Genomic DNA, 12260 nt, shown 5'->3' on the forward strand with positions numbered 1-12260 from the left:
TATTAGCAGCGGGGTGTTAGGGTGTATAGGGAGAGGGATTAGCAGCAGGATGTTAGGGTGTATAGGGAGGGGTATTAGCAGGTTGTTAGGGTGTATAGGGAGAGGTATTAGCAGCGGGATGTTAGGGAGTATAGGGAGAGGTATTAGCAGCGAGATGTTAGGGTGTATAGGGAGAGGTATTAGCAGCGTGGTATTAGGGTGTATAGGGAGAGGTATTAGCAGCAGATGTTGGGGTGTATAGGGAGAGGTATTAGCAGCAGAGTGTTAGGGTGTATAGGGAGAAGTATTAGCAGTGGGATGTTAGGGTGTATAGGGAAAGGTATTAGCAGCGGGATGTTAGGGTGTATAGGGAGAGGTATTAGCAACGGGATGTTAGGGTGTAAAGGGAGAGGTATTAGCAGCGGGATGTTAGGGTGTTTAGGGAGAGGTATTAGCAGCAAGGTGTTATTGTGTATAGGGAGAGGTTTTAGCAGCGGGATGTTAGGGTGTATAGGGAGAGGTATTAGCAGCGGGATGTTAAGGTGTATAGGTGTCACGGTAGACCAGATATCTTAACACCATTTATACTGTATTTAAGGGATCAATCACAAGACAATATAATAAAATGAGGTTTATTTGGATAAGTCCATTTAATACTGCCTTTATACTGCCAATACTTTGCCAACGAGTTTACAAAATCAGCCTGGTGCCCCTTTGGTGACGGGGCACAACATCGTTTGCCTCTGCACCCTGCCGTTCTCTAGCACCTTCACCCCCTCCGTATCAGGGAGTGCCGTGCAGGAGGGGGTTCAAATCCTGGGCACGGGTGGGACATCCAGTCTGCTTCCTGCCCAATGTGTCCCATGGTTGAGGTGCATGTTTCAAGGCATGTATTGCCTTTGTCACGGCGCCTGTTTGGGGTGTAAGTGCGCTTTAACCTTGCCAGGGGTCACGCTGGCAGGGTTGGCTCTTATTTGTTTGAAAACAAGCCATGGCCATCGTACCTCCAGATCTTCGTTGCGTGTTTATTTGTTTATATGGGGGTTGCAGGGAGGGAGGAGAGGAAGCATCCTCGCAGGCTCCAACATCAAGAACTACGGGCAGAGAAAAGATTTCCAATGCTAGACCATTTTCACATGAAGAATTATCCAGTGACTTATTCACATTCAGCACAAGGATAAAACAAAGTATTTTGGGGCAATCTTTATTATTAGAAAACATTTAAGACTGACGGTCACACTTACACAGGACAAAAAAATAAATGGACAATATACAAAAATCTATGAAAAACCTAAACATCTTTGGAGGGAACAAAGACAAAAACCCGATGATAATCATTACGTGTACAGCCCGAGACACAAATGAAAGAAGTAGCCCAAGCGGCACTTTACAAAAATAAAATGTTGTCACCTCTGAATTATACCACGCAATACGCCCTATTCCAAGGGAACCACAAAAAGATCAATCTATGGTGGCGTGGGGGAAAAGACTTAAACACCCCCTAGAAATGGATGACTGGAAGGATATTTGGGAGACAGCTGCCAAAAACTTTACATGTGTTGTACTGTAATAAACAAAAATATTTACAAGTTTTCAGTCCTGGAAATTGCCTTCAATCTGCACCCGCCGTCTCTCCCCTACGTTGGCGGGAGTGTGGTAGGAGGCCGGGCTCCATCATCCATATCTGGGGGAATGTCCCAAGATTAAACCCTTATGGGACAAACTCCTCCATTTGATAGAAGACTTGCTTGGTCTCCAAATCCCTCACAGATCTTCTTATTTTGATTCCGGGCGCTCCAATCCCCAACTCAAACAAACAGCCTTGCATCTAAGCAGATCACCCATATCTTTAAGGCCACGCATTGCTCCATAGCCCATTTCAGGAAGCCCAAGACTTACACTCTATGTTTTTTGGTGCCTGAGGCACAGGGAGATAAAGTGACTTCCCCAAGGTCACAAGGAGCCAACACCGGGAATTGAACCAGTTTCCCCTGCTTCGCACTCAGTGCCAGTCAGTGTCTGTACTCACTGAGCCGCTCCTTCAGTCACTTATCCCACCCTGTCCTTCTCAGAGAGCCAATACAGATAAGGGAGGGGTGGCGGAATCTTGCCTGTACAATGTGTTATTGAACGCACAGTGACAGCAGCAAAAAGGGAGCAGCCTGAAGAAATGAAACCCCTTCAGTCTCAGCTCCGCGTGTTTACAAACTGACTTTAACAAACTAGTTTTCCGATTTTGGTAAAAAGGCATCAATTACCCATATGTGACCCCTTAAACATGTGTACACTTTGCGCCTAGGAGGGTCGGACCCCGTAAACATGTCACTGCCATTAGTACACTTTGCCCCTAGGAGGGTCGGACCCCGTAACCATGTCACTGCCATTAGTACACTTTGGCCCAAGGAGGGACTGACCCCTTAACCATGTCACAGCCATTAGTACACTTTGGCCCAAGGAGGGACTGACCCCCTAACCATGTCACTGCCATTAGTACACTTTGCCCCTAAGAGGGACTGACCCCTTAACCATGTCACTGCCATTAGTACACTTTGGCCCAAGGAGGGACTGACCCCTTAACCATGTCACTGCCATTAGTACACTTTGCCCCTAGGAGGGACTGATCCCTTAAACATGACACACACACACACAAACACACAGATTTATATTAAAATGTATAGAAGTTCTTCACAGCATCTTCTCCATCAGCTGGAAGATTCTCAGTCCTCAGAGCCGGAACAGAGCCGGGAGCAGCACGGTGCTACAGAGGAGCAGCTGGCTCAGAGAAGGAGCCTACAAGACAAAGGCAGAGGAGGCTGGAGGGACATATTATAACAAGATGGGGGGGTAGATATTATAACAAGATGAGGAGAGGGAGATATAACGAGATGCGGGGGTAGATATTATAACAAGATGGGGGGGTAGATATTATAACAAGATGAGGGGAGGGAGATATAACGAGATGCGGGGGTAGATATAACGAGATGCGGGGGTAGATATTATAACGAGATGGGTACGCAAACACTTTGAATCACTGGCAGCGAAAGAGTTAACGGACAGGTCTTTTTTTTAGATTTGAGAATTCAACTTGACCTTCGTTTTGAGGATAGAGGGATGGGGGGGGGGGAGTGTTCAGGCTTGTTCAGAATGAGTCTGTTAGAGTCAATACAGGCTTAATGCAGCAGGGGTGATCATGATTAGATCAGGAGATATTAGGTGTTTTAATCCCTCTGGTGCTTCAGGGGTTAATGAGCTACAGTTTGAAGTTGAAAATACAATATTTGGGGTCTGGCATGTCATGAATCTGTGGGAGCTTCAAAGGGGCTTGATTGAAGTTGGGTGCAAAACATACAAAAGGAGGGTTTATGGTATGTTATCCCCTTTCGCAGGCCTAGTGGTAAAAACTGATATTTTCTAGAGATAAGGACATATGTTCTGCCAGACAGGGACTCTGACATTAACAAAACGTTGTTCAAAGCATCCTCTGGAAGGGGTTTATGGATTGCCAGGGGGTGGGACTATCCTATGTCATCCCAAGACATGAAACATGACAGCGATGCGGATGTGTACAATTTTGATATTTGCATTCGTGACAGGGTGACGAGCGAATGGGGTCCAGATATGGGAGGTCTGGCAGGTACTGTGGAACATATATTCATATGTCGCTTAAATGTAGGATTAAGGCGGTCATGTTCGGTCTCTTTGCGTCTGCCAGGAACACCTGAATGTATTGATGTGACTCACGTGTGTGTACGTATAAGTTAAGGTAAGTTACATTTAGATATTGCAGGGTTTAGTTAAACATCATTTTGTAGGAGGGTTTTTACTCTGTCGTGACACTGTTAATCACACAGCCGATTTATGACATGGGGTAGGCTTATGTTGTTGCAATGGGTAACATTGTCCTTAAAGTCTGGGCAAAGATTATGAAAAATCAGTTCTCAGCAGAGGTGTATTTGGGACCAAATACATGTGTACCAGTGACCTCTCTGGGTGAAAGCATATGACATATGGTAAGGTATAGGTTTTCTTTTATGTTATCTCCTTTTTACTTTGAGAAACTGTTCTGCATTTTATTGTAACTGTATCATCTTGTAATACTTTTTTCTGTAATCTTTATCTTAATATATAAAATCGAAAGGTTAGTGCTATCTGCGGTGGATCTGATTGGTCCTCAGCCTCTGGCCAATCAGATTGGTGGGTCTGACGTCACCCAACTGCCTCTCTCTTCCCCCTCGGACACGCGCGCGCACACACACACACACACACACCTCTCTCCCTCCCGGCGCTCAGCTTTCTCTCCCTGGCACTCAGCTCTCTCTCCCTTCCCGGCACTCACCTCTCTCTCCCTCCCCGGCGCTCACCTCTCTCTCCCTCCCCGTTGCTCACCTCTCTCCCTCCCCGGTGCTCACTCACCTCCCTCCCAGGCGCTCCACTCACCTCCCTCCCCGGCGGGGGAACAGGCAGTGGCCAGGCAGGCTGCAGCTGCCTCGCGGAGCCTAAGATGGCGGCGCCCGGAAGGACCCCCTTCCTCCCTCGCGGCGCCGAGTGCTAAGATGGCGTCACCCGGAAGTAGAGGTAGGTGTCGCGTGTGTGTCGCGTGTGTGTCGCTCTCCCACTCTCCCACTTCCCCCCACCTCCCAGAGCACGCTCTCTACAGCTCAACATCCCCAAGGAGCAGGAGTAGGGCGGCAGGGAGTTAATACCTCCTTTGTGCCACCGGGAGTCGGCAGAGGCCACGAGGGGGGAGAGAACCAGTGGCAGCCCGAGGAGCGCGGCGTGCTGGCAGGTGAGGAAATGCAGGGGGAGGAATCCATGCCTTTGACGCCCCCCCTGCCTTTGACGCCCCCCCTGCCTTTGACGCCCCCCCTGCCTTTGACGCCCCCCCCCCTGCCTTTGACGCCCCCCCTCTGCCTTTGACGTCCCCCCTGCCTTTGACGCCCCCTCCTGCCTTTGACGCCCCTCTCCTGCCTTTGACGCCCCCCTCCTGATTTTGACGGCCCCCCGTCTTTCACGACCCCCTCCTGCCTTTCACGCCCCCCCCTGCCTTTCACGCCCCCCCCCCCCCCCTGCCTTTCACGCCCCCACTCCCTGCCTCCGGGCAACGCTGGGTATATCAGCTAGTATATATTAAAACATTTAATAAGTGCTGCTATGGGCTCTGAATGAACTGTTGCACGCTCTGGAGAGAGTATTTACGTTTTCTGACACATTTTGCTACAACTGATTTCTGTGTGTTAAAGTGCATAGTCTGTTCTATAATACACAGGCACTTGGGGCCCTGGCAAATATTAATTTGACATCTTTTGTTTGCATAACTATCTCAGGTGGTGCTAGTGTATAGAGATGAGGGGTTAATATTAACTCACTGAAGGTTCCATGCGGAGGAGAAAGGTGGGGTGGCTAGAGTAGCTGTGTGTATTAAACCTGGTTGCATGTCTAAGTCACGTGCTCACTTGTGTGCTGTTAGTGAGAGGTGGTATATGGTGACGGATTTAGGGAAGATGTTTACTGAGGGACCTTTGCGGAGGTGAAGAGTGGGGCAGCTTGCGAGCTGTGTATTAATCCTTGTCCTATAGGGGAGATATTGTCCATTTGAGGGACCTCTGCGGAGGTGCAAAGGGGGAGCGTCAGTATTAACCCTTGTCCCGTATGCAGGTCGCGTGCTCGCAGGGGTGTCGTACGTGACAGGTCCCATTGAGAAGAGTGGACCTCTCCACAACGCGATCGCAGCAGACACGGTCCCAGTCACCTCTGATTCCTGTTTGTACATCGCTAGCCGGGTACAGCGAGTCTTTCTACATGTGCACATCCATGTATTTATCACCTGTGTATATCTGCTGGAGTTAGGGCTCCCATGTTATAATGGGAGGTGTCAAATGCCAGGGCCAGCCGTGTCTTCCACTTAAAGCAGCAATTCAAGCGGGCAATTTGTGTTTGTTTTTTACACATGATTGAAGCGGGGAGTTTCCAGAGCTGAACCCCATTAATTTCAGCTCAGGGTCCCCCTGTTTCCGGAGATACCGACCTCCATAGGGGGCGCCGATAGCTGCTCAACTCGGCTAGCAGGGATCACCTAATGGCGGAGGTTCAAAGCTCCCGCGCCCTGTGGACCAATAGGAAGCCGTGATGTCATCCGGTGCGGCTTCCTATTGGCCGACGTGACGCAGGAGCTTTACACTTTGCAGAGATTCCGGCGCCCCATACGGTGATCTGTATCTCCGGAAGCAGAGGGTCCCCAGAGCTGAAATTAACGGGGTTCAGATCCGCAGCCCCCTGCTTCAATCTTGTGTAAACAAACAGAAAATAATTACCCACTTGGATTGCTCCTTTCATAGAGACATTAAAAACAGCACCTGATTCATCAGAACAAAATATTCTCCCTTCAGAAATCCAGTGCTGTGTTTTTGTTGCTTCGGTTTTACCGCTGGGAGATTTTGATTTAACGCGCCTGTATATTTTTGGCGTGGTGCAATGCGACGCTGGTGGGGCGAACCTGTGAGAAAAAAACAGCACCAGAATTGACCAAGCGCTATTTCTGAATATGGATCATAACGTCCAGTTCTTACTCACCGAGATCTGGCCTGCCCCGGAGCCGGTGTAGTTGAGAGTTGGACCATAAACAGGCATCCAAAAAATCAATTTAGTTTGCACCACTGTGGCCCTAACAAAGAAGGAGGAGAAGGTTATTCCGTGCTCTGGTCATCAATGCTCTCCAGTGCTAGTAACACGCCCAAGGTCACAGAGCAAGGTCAGTGGTCATCGGTGGCACACTTGGTTGATGAAATTAATGACCTCATATAATAGAGCTATAAGATGGGAGCTCAGCGTTACAACAAACCCCGGCCCACCCCCGCTCCCTCTGTTACCTGAGCTGGATGTCTGACATGTTGATCCTTGGTGCTACCCATGTCACCTGCACACTTGTTTTGTTGCTGTTAGACGTGTGACTCACTGCGCTCTGTGGGAATATCAGGTTACATTGAGATAGAATACAGTAATACAGAGTATCAACACTGTATCCAGCAGCACGGTCACTGACCGGTCAGTAACTCAATATTTATCATGAGCTGAAAGTACCTGGCGTTCCTCGGGAATGCTAAAAAAAGAACAACAACCGCACCCCTCCCCTTCCTCCTCCTCTCAACCCTCCCGACCTCCTCCTCTCCCCCTCCCGACCTCCTCCTCCCACCCTCTTCTCTTTCCTTCCCATCTCCCTCCCATTACTTTTCTTTAATACCTTATGATAACCCCAGTTGTTTCCGCCTGTCTCTCCTTCTCCAGCGTCCTTACTTTCTCCTCCCGCACCCACTGACTTCCTCTCTTTCTGTGTAACCTTTATGGCTATCTGCCTTTCCTTATCTGCCACCAGGCTGTGTGCGTTATATCACCAGATACACAGCCTGCCAGGTACAACCCCCAGTGACTGACTCGCTTAGGGACATTGTAATAACTCTCAATAGAATGTATCCCATTTCCGAACCTCATGGTGATGAAATGTCCACACGGGACCTGAAACATTGTTTCTCCTCTGTGCGTGGCTGTGACAATAAAGGAAGAATTGTATTGTGAGCTTGTGAGTAGAGATGTACTTTGTACCTATGTCCTAGAGCAGACCTGCATTTTGAGGCATTTGTTTGTCATTGAAGGATTGCACTATATCTCACCCTGTATTGTGGCTGAGGACATCTCAGAGGTGCGGTCAAAATCGGAAACGAGAATTACCACATCATTTTTTCCCCCTGTTTTGCGCAAATCGGCCAGTACATTTCTCACACTTCCTTTCATGTGTGACCAAGCCAGTGTGAGGCGTGTGTTGCATGTTCCAGGATATCTACTCTTCTGCCATTCAGACTTGGCTTCCATGCCTACATTTTAGCCATTAGACAAGGAGTGGTGAACTCCAGTCCTCAAGATCACCATCAGGTCAGCTTTTAAGGATATCCCAGCTTCAGCACAGGTAGCTCAATCAGTGGCTCAGCCAACAGCTACAGTAAGCCACTGATTCAGCCACCTTTGCTGAAGCAGTGAGCTGACCTGTTGGAGGCCCTTGAGGACTGGAGTTGGCCACCCCTGCATTAGACATGAGCTATTTAGCAATTTAACATACAGGGTACTGGATCTAGTAAAATTACAAAGGAGGGAGAGGGAGTAGGGTGTATGAGACCAATTATTTGAATGTTACAAGCTTTCCCACCTCTCAGGGTCCTTCATCAGGGTGTCCTGATAGGTTGGAAAGCTTGTAACACTTCAACTACTTGTTGGTCCAATAAAAGGCATCATACCTACTACTCCCTCTCCCTCCTCTGCTACTACATGGAAGAAAGGACCAACACGGCTCCCCACCCTTCTTTACATACTGTATCTTGGATTCAAAAACACCCGTGGCAGCCAGTAGAGAAGATGTTACATGGCTGAGTTCTTTCACTATCGTGCATCCCTGATTAGGGTGCCGTGCAAATGAGCAGAGGGAGAAAAGGGATAGACAGAGAAATGGGTTGGTGGTCACCAGTGCGGTGACCTCTGGCCACTGCCCCCCACACTGCCCATCGCTCAATTATCCATATGGTAATGCCATACGGAACTGGCTGGTTTTGCATATAGTGCATGACACGCTTTAGTGGTATATTATGACTTTGGTGCAATGACAGTAATGTGTCACACAACCCCCCCTCCCCCCCCCCCCCAAAAAAAAGATGTCTTTTCCCGTCCGACCTCGATAAAGAGGATGTGGCTTCTCCCCTTGCTCGGAAGGTAACTGCAGACTCACCGCATCAGTCGTGCACTTCAGGGTCTGTGCGTCTGAGCCGCTGATCTTGAATGAGCCCAGAGGGGTTTTACCGTTACCGGCACGAGCCTGGATCAGGAAACCTCTAAACTGGACAGCTCCTGGGTTAGTGCTGAGAGTCACTGCAGCGTGGGACAGAGAGAGAGAGAGAGAGAGAGAGACAAGCTGTATACCAGTATATAACGTGGCCACATGATAGATTATCTTACATCCAGTGAGCCAACCAGCGCTACCTATTCTCATTTATTGATAATGTACAGTACCAACATCTTCCGTAGCGGAGTAACGATGGGGTCAGCGGGTGAGAGACAAGAAGATAACAAACATTAACATACATTGTTACAGTAGGTAAGGAGGACCATGAGAAGGTGTTTCAGATGGCACAGCGCATGGCAGCGGGCAGCGGAGATCCTTTAGGGCACTACAGATGGAGCCTGAAGAGGTTCTGAATTAATTCAACTGTGTTCTGAAAGTCCTGTAGTCCAGGAGGGGGGAGGGGGGAGGGGGGGGGGGAGGGGGTGACGCAACACATTACAAGCAACCCCAGAGGTTAACCCTTAAATATCCCAAGCTGATATTCGTATTCACACGCGGTGGGATGGTGAGATTGGCCGCGTCTGTTCATGGATTTGGTCGTGTATATATATCGGAAAAAGGAAACGGTAGGTAAGCCGGCGACATTAGCTACCATGAGTCCGCTTTCCAGCAGAGCGCGGGGACTCCCCAAACACCCCCGTCACGGGGAGATCACGCACGTCATTTCTCTCCCATTTGTCTGCGTTCCGCTATCGCTGAACCCCCTAGACCAGGGCCGGCCAACTCCAGCCCTCAAGGGCCACCAACAGGTCAGGTTTGAAAGATATCCCTGCTTCAGCACAGGTGGCTCAATCAGCGGCTCAGTCTTCAACTGCACCACCTGTGCTGAAGCAGGGATATCCTTCAAACCTGACCTGTTGGTGGCCCTTGAGGACTGGAGTTGTACACCCCAGCATTAAACCAAGTGCATTCAAATGACATTATGATAGATATATGACTTGATGTGGTGACACTCACTACAGCTGTATGCTAAGGGTTAACTTGAATGTATACAACAATACATTCCTATATCTCCCACAAAACTACATAGGGCAGTAAGTGCAATGTGCAAAAGATAATGATTGTAGCTATAAAGAAGGCCAGGAGAAGGAGCGGCTCCGTGAGTAAAGACACTGACTCAGATAACAATGACACCCGGTGTGGATCAGATCCTTGTGACCTTGGGCAAGTCACTTTATCTCCCTGTGCCTCAGTCACACAGAAACATAGAGTGTAAGCTCTGCGGGGCAGGGACGGTGCCTGTAACATTGCTACGTGCTGCGTCCCGCGCGCGATACTGTCATTGTGACGCTTTGTGTTCCACGGGAGAAAAGCGCTATAGGTAATAAAGTTATTATTATCATTATATAAAGACCACAGTAATGTCCAACATGATGGGTGCTGCTTCTTCCAAAAGGTCCAGTTGAACCTTGAAAAGTGACCCCAAAAAAATCCCAACGAAAGAAAACACAACTCAATAACCCCCATATTCTACGGTCGGTTGTGAGTGCGATACCTCAAGTTTTTGTATATGCCGCCATACCCTCTTTTACATGAAATAATACAGTATGGTGGTAGCGCTTTCTATAAAAAGAATGCGTTCTTACCTGTGAGTTCCTCCCCGTCGCTGTAGTTGTGCTTAGACATGGTCAGGGAATAAGGAGGGTCGGTGGTCTGCCCTGCTACTCCATGGCCGGGCTCCATCGTTATGCAGGCAGCCTCAACTCTTCCATTCCTGTAGGCAGCCGTAAGAAGGGGGAAGAGGACGCCCAGCAGGACCACAATGTTTTGCAGTGAAGGATCCATCTGTTGGGAAATTGTAACACCGATATTACGTTTCAGTGAAATACAAAGAGCTTCGGAGAACGCTGTAACCCTAACCTGCCCAGTCCCACAATATCAGCTACAGAGCCCATCGGGGGAATGCATTGATTGGGTCATAGCAAGAGGATATTACAGCCAGGGGACAAGCTAAGGGAGAGCTTCAACACAGAGCCCTGAACCAACAAGTAACCCCACCTGAACATACCATGTTAACCAGCCCACGTTCTGCACGATACAAATGATTCTACAATTGTGTCGGATGTCATGATTTATCTGTGCCCTGCCCAGCGTGACAGAGCAGGAAACCCCCGCCCTCAACCCCTCGCTGTTCAACGATGATGCAGTAGAGAGGAATACTGGGTATTACACAATCCTAACAGTTTGTAACTTCCTTTGTGTACAATGTGTGACTAATTAGTACAGAGACAGTACAGTAAAAACCGTAATCGGCTACACAGTTTTATAGCTCGGAAGCTGCTGGATGGGAAGCCGTTATTTGTTTAATATAATAGGCAGTGACCGGCTCAGCGGGTACAGCAGTGTTAGGCTGCGGTTATAGAGCAGGCGTGCGCGCGACGGAGCGGAAGGAGCCGTGCGCGCCTGTCGCCCGAGCGCTCCGTGCACTCTGATGGCGGGGCGTGGCCATGATGTCACCAGGCTGGTTCACCCTCATTGGCTGAGACGCTCACGTGACGCGACAAAACTAAATTATTTGACGGCTCAAAATGTTGCCGGACTGTGGCCGGCCCGATAGAGCTGCGGCATTTTTCTTGCACCGCACGCGCCGTCACGCGCACTATAATCGCGGCCTTAGGACCTACGGGTAGGGGGTTATCTTTAGGGTTTAGTGGTAATGTTAGGGGGTTATCTTTAGGGGTGTAGCGGTTAGGGTAGGGGGTTATCTTTAGGGGTGTAGCGGTTAGGGTAGGGGGATAACTTTAGGGGTGTTGCGGTTAGGGTAGGGGGTAACTTTAGGGGTGTAGCGGTTAGGGTAGGGGGATAACTTTAGGGGTGTTGCGGTTAGGGTAGGGGGATAACTTTAGGGGTGTTGCGGTTAGGGTAGGGGGTAACTTTAGGGGTGTAGCGGTTAGGGTACGGGGATAACTTTAGGGGTGTTGCGGTTAGGGTAGGGGGTAACTTTAGGGGTGTAGCGGTTAGGGTAGGGGGGACTTTAGGGGTGTTGCGGTTAGGGTAAGGGGTAACTTTAGGGGTTTAGTGGTTAGGGTAAGGGGTAACTTCAGGGTTTTAGTGGTTAGGTATTTTAGGGTAAGGGCTTTTAAAGGATTAAGGTTATTAGGGTAGGTGCAGCGTTAGTATTGGCGTTTTTTAGGGTAAAGGTTAGGGACTTACCTTAGCAGCGCGGTGAGTGTCCCGACGGCAAGGCGCGGTGAGTGTCCCGACGGCGAGGCGCGGTTTGTGTCCCGACGGCAAGGCGTGGTGAGTGTCCCGACGGCAAGGCGCGGTGAGTGTCCCGACGGCAAGGCGCGGTGAGTGCCCTGACGGCAAGGCGCGGTGAGTGTCCCGACGGCAAGGCGAGTGTCCCGACGGCAAGGCGAGTGTCCCGACGGCAAGGCGAGTGTCCCGACGGCAAAGCGCG

General features: G+C 49.5%; 1 protein-coding gene across 1 annotated transcript; it reads right to left on the minus strand.

The window, feature by feature from the left end:
* Positions 1 to 1167: 1167 nt before the first annotated feature.
* Positions 1168 to 11023, minus strand: LOC142504019 (putative ferric-chelate reductase 1). Its single transcript, XM_075617121.1, has 6 exons — positions 10859 to 11023; positions 10447 to 10645; positions 8747 to 8886; positions 6846 to 6937; positions 6550 to 6640; positions 1168 to 2769 (listed from the first exon to the last, which is right to left on the minus strand). Exons 2-6 carry the CDS (start codon positions 10643 to 10645, stop codon positions 2704 to 2706), a joined length of 588 nt encoding a protein of 195 aa, XP_075473236.1. The 5' UTR covers positions 10859 to 11023; the 3' UTR covers positions 1168 to 2703.
* Between the last annotated feature and the right edge of the window lie 1237 nt (positions 11024 to 12260).

This window comes from Ascaphus truei, chromosome 10 (assembly GCF_040206685.1).
Source record: "Ascaphus truei isolate aAscTru1 chromosome 10, aAscTru1.hap1, whole genome shotgun sequence".
NCBI classification, from domain to species: Eukaryota; Metazoa; Chordata; class Amphibia; order Anura; family Ascaphidae; genus Ascaphus; species Ascaphus truei.

Coding starts and splice junctions, on each gene's coding strand:
- LOC142504019 (XM_075617121.1), bottom strand. CDS start 10,645: ATGGATCCTTCACTGCAAAACATTGTGGTCCTGCTGGGCGTCCTCTTC. Junction 6,938..8,746: donor TGAAGTGCACGACTGATGCG/GTGAGTCTGCAG, acceptor ATATTCCCACAG/AGCGCAGTGAGTCACACGTC. Junction 6,641..6,845: donor ATGTCAGACATCCAGCTCAG/GTAACAGAGGGA, acceptor CTTCTTTGTTAG/GGCCACAGTGGTGCAAACTA.